The following is a 19,812-nucleotide window of genomic DNA, read 5'->3' on the forward strand; positions in this document are numbered from 1 at the left end:
ATGCAGTGTCACCAAAACATTCTCTTGTCACAGTAATAAATTAGAAACGGTTAGCAACAATACACAGTCAGCAAGCCAATTAGGAGGAGAAACAAAACTCATCTATTACTGGCCCACTTACAGCAATGACCCAAACTTTCAATACATTTACACACACACACACACACACACACACACACACACACACACACACACACACACACACACACACGTGTAGAGGCACACACTATATACGTATATGCACAAACGCACACACAAGCACGGCAAACAGAACCGTCCAACAATCCCGACTATAATTCAACTGTTTAACAAGGTAAAGTTAGGCAGGCATGGATGCTAATTATGGGAGTGGAGCACAAAGGAAAAGGAGGAAAAGAGGAAAAAGGGATTCACAGAGAGAGAGACGGAGGGTGAAAAAAAGGGAAAAAAGAAAAAAAAAGCCAATTTTCCTGCAGGAATGGAGCAGAAACACCATGCTGTGTTTAATGGATACCCTGACAGTGAAAGACACTGGAGCAGGGTGAGGGTCAATTAAAAATTTCTTTTAAATTCTGCTACTTGAAATGCCTGGCTCCTGAAATGAGGCTAAATTCACTCATTTGGAAAAGCTTTAGGGCCCTCCTCCCCCAGAGAAATGAAATGTGACTTACTATGGTATATGAGCTGGAACCCTGCTGCCGTCCCCTCTTGGTCAGAGTAGAATTCAAGCCACAGATAGTTGGACGTGCTGGTAAGGGACAAACCTTGCATTGATGTACCTGTGTATGTGCTAAGGAGTGGGGCTGCACCATCTTTACCATCATACACCTGATCAGAGAGACAGAAGAACATCATGATGAGAGTTTTGCTGCTTATCGAGGATGAACTATCCACAATAAAGTAGAATGATAAGAATTAAATATTAATACTGAAGAACGAGTGACACGATTAAAAAGAAGCTATTGGCACTGTATATCCTTTGTTTTATGTGGCACCTCTATTGTAAAACCAATGTCCTAAATGAGAAGGAGATGAAAATTGGCTTGAGTGACCATAATTCTTCCCATTGATTTGATACTGTGCATTTGTAGGGGTGAATTAACAAGGCAGATAGTGGGATTCATTACGTCAAACTAAAAAAAAGACTGTTTTGGAGATGTGGAGGGTTAATGTTCTTTCTAATTTATGGTATTCTATTTATTTAATCAAATGTTAAGAGCAAACAGCAATTATGAACTGAGTAGTTCATGTTCTTCAGTATTACAAGGCTAAAGTGCAATTAGAGTTTAAAAGCAGTGCATCTCACAAAAAGTAAAACAAAAAGCAAGGTACTTACATTGTTTTGTTGATTTTTGCAACACATAATTGAATGTTTAATCTTTATTTGTTCTTTTTTATCATAGATTTTTTTGATCCATGAACCTAATGGAAAATATCTGTTGAAGAAGCCCCCTTTTAAATCTGCAAATAAGAATTTCCAGCAGCACTCCTAATCTTTGCTGATTAACATGTGTGAAATAACAAGCTCTTCCTTTGAAATACTACTTGGGCACTTGCTGTGTTGGTACTGTTTTTCCTTTTTCTTCCAGTCAGTTAAGCTCTCTAAACATGTCTTCCCACATTTCAGATGTTCACAAAATGACTAAATACAAGAGATTACTGTCTACACAACTCCATTACTAGAAACACAGATAGTAGGGTACAATGCTATGTTAATTAGAGCATTCGACAAGACATCTGCATTCCAGAAAGAGTGTGCTCCAGCTGTGAAGTGGGGACTACACAGTCATTTGCATCACATCTGTGGTGCTTACCAAAACTGTTAAAATGCTCTTGAGCAAAGAAACGAATCCCTTCCTTCCCAAAGGAATGATTGTGCTGCTGCTGCGGTTTGACTTTTGCTCTGACTTCTAAGGCAAAACAATTCTGCATTCTGCCTGGTGCTTTCCATAAAAATCCCTTTTCTATTTTCCCATGTTGTACACAATGAAAAGCCAACGGACTTGCCGCATATATTTAAACATTTTCTTTAAATGACACAAATTGATTTGACTTAGTTATCAGTACAAGGCCTCTGTTTATTTTTTAGTTATCTATTTTCTGTCAACAAAGAGTGCGTTGTGTCTTTACCTTCAGGATGTCACCTTGTGCGAGTTGAAAGGTGCTGGCAGTGATGTTGATGCCTTTGCCTGTTTGGACCTGAATGCTGTACACACATTCGTGGCTGTTGTCATAGTTCATCGGATAGTTTGGCGACAAAAGAACTCCCTCATTGTTGGAGACTGTTGATCCGCACTCCGCTGCAAGAAAACAAACACACAGACAATAAACATAATCAGTCACACAACAACAGGTGCTGCAAAAACAGCATCTACTGAATAAATACACTAAAATGAAGAGACTTTATACTACTGCTACATTAGCTCTTAACAGATAAAGGTACAATACAAATAGCTTATTTGGATGATAATAATCAGCGATTCAAATGTCCATCCCTCTTATTGCTAGTATCATAATAATCATTATCAGCTGGCCCTGACATGCTGTGAAACATTGAGCACACTGTTAAACATTCAGTGTAAAAACTTTACAGTCTTTCTATTATTTCTAAGATTTACGACGCTGGCATTCATGCACCATGCTTAGACAAGTGAGTAGACAATTGCTTTCCAAAATAAACTGTTCTGAATAAACAAGTCAAAAGCAAACAATAGACTTAAAATGGTTGGGATAGCAATACAATATATTCTGGCATTCCCTTGCATGTTATCTGTATACCGAGCAACATATGATGAAATCTGTATTTGTTTTCCTTTAAAACAAGAGCATGCATACTTTAAAACTCAATACCGCTTCCAACATTTATATCATGCAAAATTTATGCCAACATGGCAGCCCTTTCCTAACTCAGAGCTAAACTAGTGAGCCAGAGACAGGCTTTTGCAACATGTTAAGCACTTCATTACAGGGAGTGATGAGACCAGTTTAAATGACAAAATGCCTTTGCTATGAAAAGATAGCACAGTATCTCTAGAGTCAGCTTTTAATAGGTATATTTAATGTAATTGAGCTTCTCTAGGGGGAAAAAAAATCAGTGCAAACTCCTCTCTCTGGCCTATCTGCCCTTGGAGCACCCTTTAGTGAAAAAGAGATCTCCGAGGCTAGTTTTAACCTAGCATTTCACAACACTATTAATCACAGGCCTGAGCTTTTAATTGTATTCTACTTAAGTAAATGTACTTCAGTGTGTAATAAAAAGTTTATATCTGTGCCAAATGCGTTAAAAACCTGATACTGGCTAACAGTGTAAATCTTTCAATATAAATATACAAGCAGGAGAGAAAACAGAATAAAAGCTGCTGACAACGTACCCACACACCTTGGCAGAGGGGCACTCCACATGCGGCGGCCACCTCCCAAGCATACAATCTCCCTCGCCCCCTGTAGACGATAGCCGGTGTTGCAGTAGAACGACAGCGAGTCACCGATTCCAAAGCTGGAGCCCGTGTGCCAGCCAAAACGGGGCGTTCCAGGGTTCTGACAGGGTTCAAGATCGTACTCTGGAAACAAAAAAATCAGTTGCAACAAATAAAAATGTGAGAAAAATGTAGTTCTAGTATTCTATTATTATGATTTGTTCCTTACTCATACTTGATATTGATAATACTACCCATGGGAAAACTTAGACTGTTCTGTTGCTCCCCTCAAGGAAACTGAGTGCACTTTGCCCCAAAGAAAAGCAATACCGTAGCTTATGGGGATTTAACTGTCTTGCTCAAGGACACTTCATCGGGTTGGGATGCATGCCAAAAGCTTGAACCCAGGAAGGATATGCTCTCTAAAAACTGGGCCACCCTGTGTGCAATATTATTATACATGTGCAGTCGATGGTCTTATCATTCGAGACGTAGATGCAACAGTGAGGTCTTACTCCCTGCAGCATTCTTCTCACGGCCTGTAATTTGGCAGTATGCACAACTATGTAGGCCTATTGATTTTAGCACAGCAAAATGTTAGACCAGCACCCTACTGTAGGATGTGGCCTTATAATATCGGCAAATTCTCATCAAAGGTCAGGAAAGGTTAAAAAATGAATTCTAATCAGGAAATCTATAGATGCTAATTACAGAGCGTGCACACACGCACCCCCAAACTAAATTTCATGAATATTCATAGCTGCATAAGTTATGCTTCACTTCAACAAACAGCAGGCAGACATTTAGCCAGAATGCTCATGAAGCAGACCCTTTTTCCTCCTTCACTTTTTCTACTTTATTATCTCTCTATGTCTCTCGCTTTTTCTCTCTCCATCACGCTCTCTCCCTCTCGCCGTCTTCTCCATCAAACCTGCTCACTCAGCATCACCATCTGTCTCATCTCCTCTCTCTCTCTCTCTCTCCCTTAGCCTTGCGTCTCAACCTCTCTCTATGTCTCCACTCCTTGGTCTCTGCGTGGGAGGCCCATTATTTCTGTACAAACCCCCCTCCTCTTCCTTCGTCTCCTCAGTCCTGAGGATACTGACCCACATGGCTTGCTTTGATGATCATTCCTATCACGGTCAGACACCCTCTACCTGCGTGACCTCGTTGTCTCTAATTATCCTGCTCTGATCAGCGCAGCCTGAGGCACGGTCTTCCTTAATCCTGCTCCCATTCTGACCGACAAATCACTCCTCACATGTTACTTTATGCATGCTTTAGAGAGGCTTAGCACTTTTCATCATCTCATCACTGAATGAGCTGTCTATCCCTCTCTGAGTGTCACTGTGTCTTTCACTTTTGCTTTCTACCCTACTCCGACTTTACAACTCCACCCACTACATTTTCAGTATCCCCACTCCTCCCTTCTGCCTCCCCTACACAATTCATCCTCCTTCCTCTTTTAAAACCTTCCCCACTCATACTGTCTACATTCCCCCCCTCCCTGTCTCTGACAGACAGAATCCCCATAGGCCTTCATACCCGAGAAGGAGATGTTGAATCCCTGCAGCGATATGGAGAAGTCAGAAATGAAGCGTAGTTGGGCCTTGAAGTTCCCATACAGGCCGGCATTAACTTGCGCAGGCTTCTCTGAGCCGGTGAGTCGAGCCAGCGGCTGGGCGAAACTGCCGTTTTCTGTTATCAGAAGGTAGTCATGATGATCCTCCAGGTGGAAGGAGTGAAAAGTGAATTGGACACCTTGGAGGAGAAAATAAGAAAGCCCAGCATTAGAGGTTTCCAGCAGTAGATGAAAAATCACTATTGAAAAAGCTTTGAATGGAATATATAATGCATACATTTGACATTGTCATCTAAATACGGGCCCATATGGTTAGGAAATGATAATGATGAAGTGATTTGTTAATTAGTTTTTGGGAACAGACTGAAACTGAATGCAAGGACCTCAAAAAGAATGTGACTATTATTGAATTAAAATTTTAGCTATAATTTCAAATGTCAACATCACGATTAAAAATCACTTTTATTAATTTAGGTTTAGCTCTCTGAGACATCTATCCCTACAGTGCATTTCTAATTAATACTAATTAATTAATTAATAAGGGCTTTAATCCTTACAGCACTTGGAATGATCATACTAAAATTAATTATACTAAAATGAAAATGGAAAAAGGAAAATGTAAAGTGAATAGAAAAACCTACAGTGAAAATTCACAGCTGCCTTTTGTTCTTATTGCTTTTTAATTTTCTATCTTAAAACTATGTCATTGCAGAAGCATGGCCTTTCCATCAGTGCATGACCAGAGTCAGTATTTCTCACACTTAGGCTTCTGCCCACCACGCTAAACTTTAAAAGCACTCTAAAAGCAACACCTCCCTAACTAAGGTGACAAAAGGTATTGATATAGATTCACATTGGAAGAGAGAAAACTAAACTGACAATAAATCTGGTGTAGGTTGGTCAAAATTATTCTAAAGTTTTAATCAACAAAATATGGTAATGGTTAGGCTGGAAAAGAAGATATAACTCTACAAACTGTGCTTCTATTTTCACACTGTAACTCAGACATCATCTTCATTCTGTCCATGATGGCCAGTTGGCTGCTTTTCGGTACAATAAGTGCTGCCATTTTAATGCCATCTGTTGAATCTGTTCTAATACGACTCTATAATGTCCTCCGCAATGTTTGGCTCACTTGATACAGAAAGTCCTAAATGGCTATAATATGAATAACAAAATGAAATGATTGATTGTGCTCCACAAAATGGCAATTATATTACAGAGAGTAAAGGCAAATGATCAATTAATCAAGAACCACCCCCTTAAGGGGACATCCCAATATTTTAATACAGTAGGTAGAGGATGTTGGTAATTGCTGAGTGGAATACTTGCATAACAAATATCCATACTGATGAATTTGTCTACCAGTCAGTAGCCACAGGTTAAAAACACACCACATAAGTGCCAAAATTAAAGATAAAAAAACATATAAAGCAAGAGATTTGAATAGTTCTTGATGTAGGGAAGAGACCCCTGACAGGAAACATCATCTGTGTTTCAGGTTGTGTAGAAAGAAATCTGGAGAAGTCAATATAATGAGAACCATGTAAGGGAAATATATACTATGTTGGACATGGGCTATAGTACATAGGCTATAGTATTGTTTTGGTTACCTCTCTAAACCAAGATAGTTATACAAGTATTTCTAGAAGGATAAGTCTGGAGGAAATCTTAGTGGTTAAAAACTTTTTCCATTTTACAGTCATGGAAACTGCTGTGCTTCTGCGAACATTGATGCTTTAGCAATCACTTTAAACCCTTTTTCAGATGTACCTCTTAACACAATTCTGTCTCGAGGTATACACAGTAATCCTCGGATTTCATGACTTGGCTTCTGCTCAGACTTACTCTATGAATTTTGAGACCCTACCTTCCTAATCATATCCAGTCAACTGAATTTGGCACAGGTGGACTCTACTCAAGTCATGGAGATATTCATGGATTATCGAAACATGGAACGTTTAAAAGCTGAATATTATCCCTTATTATTTATAATTCATCACATTTATTTATCATACTTGGGGGTTTTAGGTTTGGTCCATGTACAAGTCATCCTGGTTTTCCACAGTATTTTTCATTACACACAAATTGGACACCTGACTTGTACAGGTGTATATAACTCTTGAGAGGAGGCCCTAGATTTTGATGATAGTGTCAACTGGTGATGTACAAAGAGTACAATATGCCATTTCAATGTACACATAGGTTGGGGATAACAAGGAAAATGATGGTAAAATATCAGGATAATAAAGCTAAGTGCCTGGGCACTGAGATAAGCTCAGCGTGCTTTTCAAATGATAATGAATGAGAACGTCTTAGAGAACTGGTTACTGATCATATAACTGACAGTAAGTGCTGCGATCATGGAATTAAACGAATAAAATAAGGAATAAGACATGAATAGAATTGAGATAGTATGATTCCCTTACCTGGTTAACAACTAAATGTCACAGATGTTCACGAAATGAGTAAAAATGTATAAAATGCAATCCAACTGAGGAATGTATAAAAGCAGCCTATTGCTAAACATTTGCTAAAATAAGTGAAATAAGTGGAAGAACTGCTGAGAAAGAAGAGCAACAAATTAAAGTAAAAGTGAATACCTCAGAGTCTATTATTATCCCTATGCATATCCTGCACTGGTCCCAAAGATGGAAATAAAAGGATAAGTGGATTTAAATTGTCTTTGTCGAAGTAAAATATATGCTTCTTGCACTTCTCACTTCATAATAATAAATCCCTCTAATGTTCTTGGAACCTGTTGAGAGGGTCCTTTTAATTTATAGTTCCATAATTTGCCCATTGTTAGGACTGCTGAGGGTGTCGCTATGGAAAGGATTATAAAAATAAACTAGATGTGACTGATGGGTAGTATTTGAATGATCTATGCAAGTAAAAAAAAAACGCATATCTATAATTCAATGGGTTCCCAAGCTATATGAGCCTTGAGACCAAAACAACAAATGTATTTTAGAATGTATTACATGTATACTTATATTTGCGTGGTTTACTACAAACACTCCTACCTTTTCCATGGCTGACCTCTACAGTCCATGTACAGTTTAAGGAGTTGGGGTACAGCTCTGGGTAGCCAGGTGAAAGGATGATCCCTCCAGGTCCTCTGATATCCCCACCGCATGATGCTGAATAGAAAGAGAAGATAATGAATGATTCCTGTTGCTGCAAAAAAAAGAAAGAAAGAAAGAAAACTGTAAATGAACCAATAAATCCTTCACCTGAAGACAGAGGAGGAATTTCAATGAATAATGCATTTGAGTCATATCACATCCTGTCCTGCTATTTTTATGAGTACCTGTAATTCTGCCAACACAATGTTTTTTTTCTCTCCCTCTCTCTCTCCAAACTAACCTTCTGCCTACCAGGACAATGAATTATTCATTAATTCAGCTATCCATCTAAATATTCTTCTCTCATATGGTATCTTAAAACTAAAAGTCATTGTCAGAAAACATGATAATCCATTAAATTTACTTATAATACACAATAACTGACGCAAGCATATTTAGTGGATTAGAGCATATGGGTTTCTTCTGATTGTTACTTCAAAGTGATTCTAAATTCTTCCAAATAGAAACAATCACTCCAGTGCAGCATCCTACTCCCTTTTCAGTCAGGTTGGGAGGATAATCCAGTTGCAACCCACCGTGTAGAGTATTTACAGATGAGCTGATAGGGACTGTTGTCTAAAGGAGTAGCACTCATTGTCACCTCAGTAATATAACTCTCATGCATGTTGACTATTGACATATAATTTACTGCCAGAAAGCTCCTTATCTCATCAAAGGAAGTTAATGAGATAAATCTCTACCCTCATTGGCTGCTGAGGTCCAGGGGGTGGGGGGTTGGGGGGGTTAATGCTAGATCCGTCTGAAGGTTAACTGGTCTAACTGGATATTGTTTAAAGCTGCAACCATTTTCTCATGTTGTCATCGTACTTCAACTAAAAGGTCACTTCACATAAAGGGCACTGCTTTTTAAATGAAGCATTCATGAAATTTTACAGGCTTTGTATTTTCCTCCTCTTCTTCTTTAAGTGAATGAGTGTGTGTGCGTTTTCTTTGGCCTGAATGTGGCTTGATAGCCGAATGCCTGGATGCCTTCCTCAAAACAGCGATCGCTGACAAATATTAGAAGTAGAACTCTTCTGCATGTACATATTTTCAAAGTAGTGAATGTCAGATGATGTTTCGGAGGATCACTGAGATGCCTGAGGCTTCACAGCTGCAACCCGCCCCACCCCTCCCCCCCTCTCATCCTCACTCCTTCCACCCTTGGGCCCTCCAGCAAGCACAACACATCAAGGCCTGAATCCTTACCCACCAACAAAATTATATCAAATATTTTATTAATGAGCCAAAATTACATAAAGTCATTAAAAGTGGATGAGTACACTTGGCAAAGGATCTACTTTAGAGGCTCCGTAGGCAGCAAGCCAAGGCATTTGGCACCAGTCTGGCAAATGCTCCAAGATATAAAAGGAATTTTCAGGACAGCCTTTAAGATGAAGCTGTATTACATGGCAGTGTATCACATACACAATATTGTGCTTCCCGCCAACCCTTGCATGTTTTTTATTTGTTACATTCTTTCAACTGAGTGGTCCGTGACTAAGGGATATCATTTACAGTTTGTATAATGCAACAATAAACGCCACATTGTCCTTCAGTGTGCCTCCAAATAGCACAAAAAGCAAAACTGTACAAACACGGCCCAGAGAGAGAGATTATGTGGGATATCAAAACTACCAGGAACATGATGAACTTCATGCTTTGAAGTTGAGCATAATCTGTCTTCAGTATTACATGATTCATAACACCCCAAGTACATTATTCACACAATGACTGGTCTATTTGTTGAATAAAAAGCATTTTGAAAAGTGCTTGTTTGGTTATGAGTCTCTGCCACACACTCAGACCTGCTGTGGGCTACTCATAGTCACTTACACTTGTGTCGCTACTTCTTGCCAAAAAGGCCATTTATTTATTTTAGGTTTGAGAATAAATACAGCGATGGAAGCAGCTGCCGTTAGAATCCAGTTAACTTGTACAAAATTAGTTTTGACACTTCTTGCCAGTTACTAGTGGCAGCATCCTTTCAGTATTTGTGACTAAAAAGCCCGGCCAGTTGTCCTGGTCATAGGTCATCATTTATTATTTTGATTTTTGGCAGGTCTTATCTAACATCAGCCTGTGAGAGGGCAGATGCCTGGGAGGCAAGGTGGAGATACGAACACATGAAAGTGGTGTGCTGCTGAAAAATTATTTTGTTGAAACTGTGATGGACATGAAATATTTTGGTTTAGTTTCTAAAGTGTGCACATGGTAACATGAATGAACTGAAACGCCAAGCTAAATCATTTTACCAGTACTACATGCACCGTGACTCACTGTATACATACTGCATGTGCAAATAGGCTTTTTATGTGTAATTTCTCAAAATAATGCTTACATCTTAATGAGCAGATTTAGTGCTGTTTGGAATTTAATCAGTACTTCTAGTCAAAATGAGGTGCATTATTAGATGTCCCTTCAATTACGCTCAACATTCATGCTAGAATTCTACAAGGACAAGGAGGGTGGTCTCTATATTTGGGGGACAGTTACGGGTCTGGAGGAGAGTGGTGTCAAGGATTTCATGAATGAGACCAATGCTTGTGCTGGAATGCTCTGCAAAATTTGGGGCTGACAATATTTCCTTAACTGTACCTAAGGTGCGCAATGTATCATTCAGCAGTCACGTAGACGTACCATCACAAGTGGGCAGAGGGTGGCTCCAGAAGTGGTTCTTCTCACAAACCAGTGGTTCCTCGTGGCTCAGCCTGTATCCTGGATCACACTGGAAGGATACTGTAGATCCGATGGACAAGTCATGGCTAAGCCGCATACCATTCACAGGGATACCAGGATCCATGCAGGAGTACGTGTCCAATGTGACAACTAGAAAAACAGAAAATCAATCAGTTATTTCTTGAATATGCTTTAAATGTACTGTCCTTTTTTTGCACTTACATTTAAATTGATCTAATACTGGATTTGATTTTTATAGCCAAGTCTTCATTGTTTATAAGGTCTATAATTAAAATGATGGTTATGATGACAACTATGTATAAGTGACTATTTTTTGCAGTTAAATGGGGTTGTTGTCTGTTACTACTATTATTAGCCTACTATTATTAGTAGTATATTAATAACAACAACATTATTATTATTACATGACCTATGTCTTATTCTGCCACACAGCATTTCTCAGTCAGATTCCGTTCAACTATTTATACTGTAAAGGATGCAAATAAAATAATAAAATAAAAACTGTTAAGCTGCAGAGGTATATTGAAGTCATACAGCATTCATGTAACATGAAATGGCAATTCTATTTTTTGCAATCAGTAAATTTTCTAGGCCACACTCACAGAAAAACTGTCCTGACAGTACCTTTGATGTTATTACGATCAACACAACAAAGGTAGGTCTCAGGTCGCGTACATCGAGAGAAAACAAGTTGAGTTTTCCAAAGTAAGACATTTACTTTTATTTTGACTTTTATCTTTAAAAATACATTGTCGCTCATGCTTACATAAAAATGGGAAAAAATATATTACATGACAAAAAAAAGACACAAACACACATTTCAGACAATAGCAAAGGCTGTTTTATAATGTGATGCAGTTGAGGCTTTGAAGTAAAGTGCACTGTTGCACTGTTCATGAAGAAGGTTTTGGCTCAGAGTTTGACTGCTGTGATGTTTGACAATTTCTTTCTTGGTAACCTTGATAGAGTTGTTGGTTGGACTGATGTTAAGGAAAACAAGGTTTCATCTTCATGCTATCTCTAAGTCACACACTAGTTTCATGTGGAGAGAGAGTTGGGGATATGACCTCAGTGAAAATGTACTTCCTTCTTTTCTATGAATGTGTTGCATCAATACTCCTAGTCTTTACAACATGTTTTTTCTCCTGGTGTGCTACTAGAATAAGCTGGTTGTACAGTAGTGCCGGCTCACTCTTAATCTTCAGTGATGCAAGCTGAAAACAGATTCCTCCATTTTTCGTAGTGATTTCCAGGTCTGCTATTTGGATATCATCCAAGTAGATTTGCTTTTGAAGTGCTAAAAATATGCTGATTTTAGTCACTGACTAGCAACAGTTATGTAAACAGTCCATTGGTGGATAAGCTATTCTAATATACTGGATCTTAATAATACAGATTCTGTATTTTAATCTCTTAACTGTGTCATTTCACAAACAATTTATTTTGAATGTGTGATAGTTAATCTTATGAATTTAATCATTTGAAATCATTTTTGGATTACTGGGGAAATGTCTATGGTCCAACTGTCTGTTCATCCATCCATCTATGTAAGAGGTATGGAAAATGTTATTACCAGAGCACCAATAAAAACAGTCAGCAAGGTATCATGAAAAACAGATCTTTGAATAGAAGTGCATCTGATCAAGAACAGATCCTTGAGCTGCTTGAATCACACTATGACCATCATACATATATTTTGTATTATTATTTAAAAAGAAATGCTGATTGACAATTTCAGCAAGCTGTACGCGCAACTTGCCATCACCTTTTGTTCTCTTTCTAAGGTGTCCTGGATAGAGTCCAATTTCTGGCGCTGCAGTAGTTTTAGGTGATTGACTGAGTCAAAGGAATAAGACTTGTCAGCATATAGTGTCCTGTTCATTGTGGGATGTCTGTCCAGCATCAGTGGCTGTTAGCCATCAAGAAGTGCATTTAAAAAGGTACAGTATACTATGTAAAATTTATGTAAAATATTACCCACTTCAGACACGAAGAGCATCGGATACACACGCTCTCAGAAAGTCAAACAAAAGTAGTCCGACATGAAAAGGCAAGTAAAGTCTAGTCCATTAGCAGGAGTGTCGGTATACTGCTGCGCCTGCAGAAATTAATTTTGGCCATATGCATGCCATCGTCAAAATGAGATAGTTAATAGTGAAACACAGTAAAAGCCTGGGTTTTGATGTGTGGTTTGTGAGCTATAGATTACTCTCATCAACATTTAACCTCTTTGGTAGACCAGGATGAAGGATTATTCATGTGTGATACCAGGGCTCTTCCTGTGTACTACTAGGCCTCCGTAGACAACTTGTCTTGCTCTACTCCTTGAGTAATATTTTAGCAAGAAAACACACATGGATTTGGCTGAATATGTTAGAGAAGTACAGCATTCATTGATTCACTTCTGGTGCTGCCCTCTAGGGTTCCACTTTGGTGGAGAAAAATATTTCCATCCATCCCCAACCCTATGTCTGTAAATCATAAACCAGAAACACTTAGATTATGTGAGGCCTACATATTATTTGCTAACATTTTGATTTAGTTCTTGCAACTGAATAGGTCTAAGTTACCTATTACGTACAAAGAGAATAAAGCAGTGTTTCTGTGCCTCCATTTATTCACAGCATAATTCACTACAGCCCTATTCTGTAAGACCAATCTCACAAATGAACTATAGGCTGGGTTTCCCCAAAGCATTTCAGCAATAAGATACGTCCGAAATTGCAATGAAGAAGCTAATTTGATCTTACTGTTATTGCTTTTCGATAGCCTCATCAACAAAAGAGAAATGCACTTGAGAGTGGAACATAATAAGACAAAGGCACTTGTGGTCTGCTTTCAGTCAATAATACAGACATAATAACAAACTCTGTCTTATGAATCACATCTGAGTGACAAGGGTAATGGTGCTAGTACAAACAATCGTGAAAATAGATCACGCTATGTCCAGATTATTTTTCTATTTGATTTTTCAAACACTACCACTCTATAGATAATGATGTGGAAAAAAAAATGTCCAACATAAGGTCCCCTGAGAACAGGAAGATTTTACCCAGATGGTAGTTACTTGGGGTATTATGGACCTCTAAGATTTTCTTAGGCAGTCTTTGCACTTGAAGCCAACCTTCCATCTTTAAACTCAGGGCAACTGTTGCACCTGAAGGAGCAGTGAAGTGCAAGAACACATTTAGCTAGTCAAACAGTGAATCTGGGAACTGGGATTTGGGGAAGGTCCATATCTCAGCAAAAAGGCCAGAGAGCATTAGGCACATTGTCATGTGGGATGACAGCTCCAGACAAAGGTGTCTGATGTAGTCCTTTCTTGACAAAAAAAAAAAAAAAAAAAGATTCCCACTGAACTCTTTGCCTTTTACTTTCAGTGATAGTTTACATTTACAGAATACAGCGACAGTCAGGTGTACTCAATAAGCTGAGTCGTCCCCTAACCTCTCACAAAAAAGGCCTCACAAAAACTGTGGTTTTAAAACTACTGCTCAACCTTAAATAATTGTGTGAAATACCCTTAAGAATTAACATAAGTGGTGACAGAAGATTCACAATAGTAGTGTTGACCTTGGTCTCCTTCTAAAATAAACAATGTTTAAAATGATGCAGTCTCACTCTGGATTTTTTTATACCAGCACTTAAGCAGAATACATTTAGTTTTATCATGTGAATCTCTTTCAGCCAAGTTGCTCTGACAATACTGGTGCTCTTGTCATGTAATCCACTTGAAACAAGCTCTCAGCACAGGTTTGGTTTTGACACATAGATTCATTCTAAACTTGTTCTAAATGTTACAAGAATGGTGAGCCAATCTAAATTTCCAGCAACACATCCTAATAATTAAGGGACCACATAGAACAACCCTAAGTAGCGTTTTCAGAACGACCTATATAGCGTAAAATGCCGCTGTCCAAAACAGTTACAAATCATATGATGATTTGTAACATTTATGATGTGACAACGCTGTGATTGAGGTCTGGTTAGGTTTTGGCACAAAGAACACTTGGTTAGGGTTAGATAAAGGGAATCATGGTTTTGGAGTTGAAACGATCACTTGAAACGTAGTTAGTACTTCCGTAAAGTTATGCAACCTTCATCGTAATGGTGACTGTAAAAAAAACCGTAACGTTGTTATGATTCTTTTTAAAAATGTCCCAACCCGCAGTTGGAAACATGACACTCACAGTTGTAAGCAGGCTGCAGCTAAGTCCACTTTTCTAACTAACTATCTAGCCATCCACCGAACTCACCTCCTTCTAGTAAGGAAGTCACCTTATATTGACATGATCTGAACTGCGTCAATTCACCCGGGTCATAATTACTATGGCCACTAGATGGCGTCTGTCACTCAAACGTAACGTCGATTTTACCGGCCTGAATTTTAGACCTATATTGTCGTTTTTCTTGTGAGTACAGGCTGGTTTTTAGTGCCTATTTGGACTTCTGTCTCTTTTTTTCTTTCCTTTATTTGATGTACCTGATTTAAAATTAATTAAATGTTTTGAAATAGTTTGAAAAGTACTACGAATATTTGTGTGTCATTCAAAAAATAACATTTTGCATTTTTAAATCATCCACTTTAATGTTCAGGCAATAGTAGCATACAGGTACTCTCACCTTCATAGAAGATCTTGAAGCCACTGTTTGATCTGCTGTTATCAGTGGTGAAAAGCAGATATAGGGTGTTGCTGCTACTAAACAGGAACTGAGGAACCTGGGTTCCATTGAAAGAGCCAATCAGAGGGGAGAGCAGGTTGGGGCCATCATGCACTTCCAGGAAGTCATAACTGAGCTCAGTTTGAAACCTTACAAATAAAGAGAGAAGAAAGAGGGAATGGCAGAGTAGACAATTATTTGCATTCAAAACAATACTTGTAGTTTGACAGATTAGTCAGTTTGAAACCATTTAGCTTGTTCTGTCCACAGAGAAAACATTCTAACTTTGAGGAGATAAATGAGAAGAAATATCTTGCACAGCAAGCATTCCAATTATTGCAATAGTATACGATCAATGAGTTTCTTTCATATCTGACATGGTATGGATTTGTGGTCACACTCAGGTCTCTACATCATTAAACAAGTGACATTGACACAGACATCCAATATAACTATCAAAACTGTGGGAAAAAAGTACTTTCAAACCTTTTCAACAAGAGAAAATTCACGCCTCTCAATGTTATAAATGCAAAGAGCTTAAAAAAGGAGTATATTACCTCCAGTATAACACCACAGAAACCTGCATAAATTACGCATATGAAAACCTGCATATTTCAAGTAAAAAACGGAAAAAGATTTGGGCTCATTTAACAAAAAAGCATAAAGAAAGAAGCTCTTTGTTTCTTTACAAAGGAGTGTGTCAAAGCACTAAGAAAGCAACGATTATAAAATATGAACATTGGTTTCGCTTTTTAATGTTAAGAAATACAGAAGCAATCTTAAAGCAAGACTTCTTTTATTGCAGTTCTCTGAGGAAGTGAGCAGGAGCCAACAGGAGAAATAAAGAATAACTTGAGGCTCTCAACATTTTTGGAAACTACGTCCAGGTCTGCCTTTCACCTCCTCTGAATTTCTATTTCTAACTCAGACACTTCCAGGGTTCAGGGCTAAGGTTAAGGGCTAAGGTTAAGGGCTAAGGGCTAAGGGCTAAGGGCTAAGGGTAAGGGCTAAGGGTAAGGGCAATCCTTCTGTGTCTGTGCACATGTACAGTAAGTGCATAAATTCATCCGTTTTGTGTGTGCATATATGCATATATATGCATATATATATATGAGCAGGTCTGTGTGTGTGTGTGTATACTAGTACTCACATACAATACAGTATGTGGATATGTATACATAAGGGACTGTGTGCTCTCCCAGTTTTTGTTTGTATCTTTGTACACGTGTGTGTGTGTGTGTGTGTGTGTGTGTGTGTGTGTGTGTGTGTGTGTGTGTGTGTGTGTGTCTGTGTCTCTGTGTGTATCTTTGTTTCCACGGCTGAGTTGTTGCAGCACTGTCATACAGACCTGTCAAAGCTGATCTTGATGGAACGTCCCAGCTCGGCCTCAATGACCCACTCACAACTCAGGGAGTCTTTGTAGTAGCCTGGCCACCCCGGGGAGAGGATGACACCAGACGGCCCTGAGTAGTGGCCCCCACAAGGGGCTTGAGGAGCAGAGAGGTGGAAGAATGGTGGGAGGGATGGGGAGGATACAGATATAAATTAAAGATAAAAATAGATTGAAGAGTAGAGGATAGTAGAAGGAGCAACAATAGGGAGAGAAGATAAGAGAGGAGGAAAATAGATGTAGAAGAAAAGTTGTTGTTTTACAGATGATACAGCTCAGTAATCTTTTTGTACCAACATGAAAAACCAAATGAGTCACCAGAGGGCTGAAGTTGAATGCCTTGAAATGATACAGCAGATAAATGTAGCCCAGTTTGGGTGGCCTGAGTGTTCCATACAACCTACTCACTTTCTTATCAAAATTCCCCCTCTTCTTTCCTTCTCTTCCTAACTCAGTAGTCGACCTATCTGCCCAATATCCACACAATTATTTACTATTCCATTTCAGTACCTTCACATTTTGGAATGAGTCCGCTCCACATCACCTTGCCTTCCTCCAGATGGCATGTGATGGTGTCAGCTCCCTGTGTCTTGATGAAGCCCTCCTCACAAACCACAGAGATGGAGCTGCCCAGTTGGAAACTGTCCCCAAAGCGCCTGGCATTCAATGGTATGCCAGGGTCAGGGCACTCATTATGCCCGAAAGCTTGTAATGAGAAGAAAGAGAACAAGATCTAATGACAAACCCTCTTGTGTGAATGAGAAATGGGGTCTTTGAGGAGTAGGGAGATAAAGGAAATAGATGTTGCTGTCTGTAGGAGGGGGAAAAAAAACTTACAAAGTTCTTCTCTGCACACCTGAGGGTGACAATAACCTGTATCTTTATAACTTGTTGTGCCTTCGCCAGGAGAAAACAGAATTACACGGCAACGTATTGGGCAATGAGGCAGAATAATTAGCTTTTTGCTAAAAGCTTGGGCAATCATTTTAAAAAGAACAAAAAAACTAGTATGGTTTGTGAATGAGAACTAGGGCTCTAGTCAACCAAAGAAAATCTTGGTCGACTGAAATCGCGCATAATCTTCCAACTAATCGAATTGGAATTCGACAGCCACACATTTTTATCTGTTCTGTATTTCTCTGTTTTGTGTCGTCAGGTTAGGCTAACCCATTGTTGCTAACTTTGGAGCTAACGCCCCTCACTTCTCCAGCACTAAGGGAAACAACAGACGTGACTTTTTAGCATTTATTAACTGACACACTGTAGTCTGTACTGTACATTTACTGCCAGACTGACAACTTACTAGTAACCCTTTCCTCTGCTCACATTCACTGTCACTTCTCCGCCCCTCGCTCTTTCCCACCCGCTACGCAAACATATTACGCAATGCCCTATTCCTTAACGGAGTTACACTACCAATAGTTTCCCAGGCAACAACACAGAGGTTGACTCAGGTACCTAACAGTGCTGCACAGAGACTCCAAAACTCTATTGATTTCCAAATGAATGGATATTTGGCATTAATTTTGGCATTAACAATTTTTTTTTTTTGGCCTGGCGGAGGTTCTTAGTCGGACGAGAGCATATCGACCAAGTAATTGACCAGTCAACCAGCGGACTACAGCCCTACTGACGACATGCACTTTCACTCAAATTACAGGTGCTGTTGAACTTCATAAGCCCCTTAATTATCAATAAAATAAACTATGTAAGTTCAGATGAGAAAAGACTGGAGCACACTGATTGATTTGCTGTGTAAACACACCAACATTTCGACACTGCTATGTCAGAGTCAAAGCTGCAATCAGTCAGTGTGCTCCAGTCTTTTCTTATCTGAAATTTGCTGTCCCTGACCTGAGAAGCACCTGATTCATCTGCATATTGCTGGAAGATGTGCAGAGATGTGATTTATTTCCACTTTTAATAGTAGCTCTAAAGATAAGTGCTACTTCTTTGGTTAACTGTTTATGAGTTTTAAAAAGTGTGTACATTTAAGAGCTTAGTCAGTCCTGATATTTGCTAAGGGAGCTTTATTTGCGTTTATTGGCTAATATATGCTTTACTATTGTTTGAATCAACTTTATTAAACAGTCAGCAAAGTGTCTTACTGCTATAGGTGATGTTGAACCCTCGCCCAGACATAGAGTGATCAGCCTGAAACTCCAGCTGCAGGATGTTACTATTGGACGTCAGGTGGGAAGGAACTTCAGCCCCTGAGAAGCGTCCTAGAATTGTGGCTCCTGACTGGTCCCCATCTTTGATAGTGAGGAAGTCATAGGGTGGCTCCAGGTCAAAGTCATTGAAAGCCAGGTGGATTCTGGAGCCAGGCTCTGAGATAATCAACCATACACAGTTGAGGTTGTTCCCATAGCCTTCAGGGTAGTCAGGGGACAACACCGTCCCCATGGGAGCAGTGAAGTTGGAGAAGCAGGGGACTGTGTGAGAGAGGGAAAACATAGATTATAAATCATTTAAAAAACTGAAATATCCCAAGCGAGGCAATTTGCTTTACAGCAATCCTCTCTGGTCACATGACAACCTACACTGTGCTGGAGATTCTGCCATGACAATATCAAAGCAGTATAGAACAATGTCAGTACTGTATAACTAACCACCTAACTAAGGAGACAGCACTGCTCCCATGGGTGCTGAGAAACATAAGACTGTAAGTGGGATGGAACAAAGGAGTTAGTGAATGAAAATACAGACATGTAGCAATATGGGTGCACAGGAATTCTGCACATTGTCCCAACAGACACAGTTAACTTGGAAAAAGAGAGGACTGGATTTTTGTTATGGACAGTGTAATGCAGGTTTCCCTTCTCCAGAGTATTTGTATAGCGTAACTGTATGTACCCTGCCTTTTTTCTTTCAAATTAACCCCAGCATAACAAGGCAACCATATGCTATAAATCTCTCATTACACATTATGCGCAATATTGTTTACACACAATG

The 19,812-nt window shown here is 39.1% G+C and overlaps 1 protein-coding gene across 7 annotated transcripts in view; it reads right to left on the bottom strand.

The window, feature by feature from the left end:
- Positions 1-19,812, bottom strand: part of LOC121904871 (CUB and sushi domain-containing protein 3-like) — a 235,399-nt gene that overhangs the window by 140,909 nt on the left and 74,678 nt on the right. For all 7 annotated transcript variants that reach the window (XM_042422653.1, XM_042422650.1, XM_042422651.1 and 4 more), the window contains 10 exons: positions 18,966-19,292; positions 17,368-17,562; positions 16,816-16,954; positions 15,429-15,616; positions 10,746-10,934; positions 8,004-8,120; positions 4,941-5,156; positions 3,351-3,539; positions 2,110-2,279; positions 651-807 (listed from right to left, as the gene is read on the bottom strand). In XM_042422653.1, the coding sequence (XP_042278587.1) occupies positions 651-807; positions 2,110-2,279; positions 3,351-3,539; positions 4,941-5,156; positions 8,004-8,120; positions 10,746-10,934; positions 15,429-15,616; positions 16,816-16,954; positions 17,368-17,562; positions 18,966-19,292 (1,887 nt within the window). The remainder of the gene's footprint in view (positions 1-650; positions 808-2,109; positions 2,280-3,350; positions 3,540-4,940; positions 5,157-8,003; positions 8,121-10,745; positions 10,935-15,428; positions 15,617-16,815; positions 16,955-17,367; positions 17,563-18,965; positions 19,293-19,812) is intronic.

The sequence above is a fragment of the Thunnus maccoyii genome, chromosome 10 (assembly GCF_910596095.1).
Source record: "Thunnus maccoyii chromosome 10, fThuMac1.1, whole genome shotgun sequence".
NCBI classification, from domain to species: domain Eukaryota; kingdom Metazoa; phylum Chordata; class Actinopteri; order Scombriformes; family Scombridae; genus Thunnus; species Thunnus maccoyii.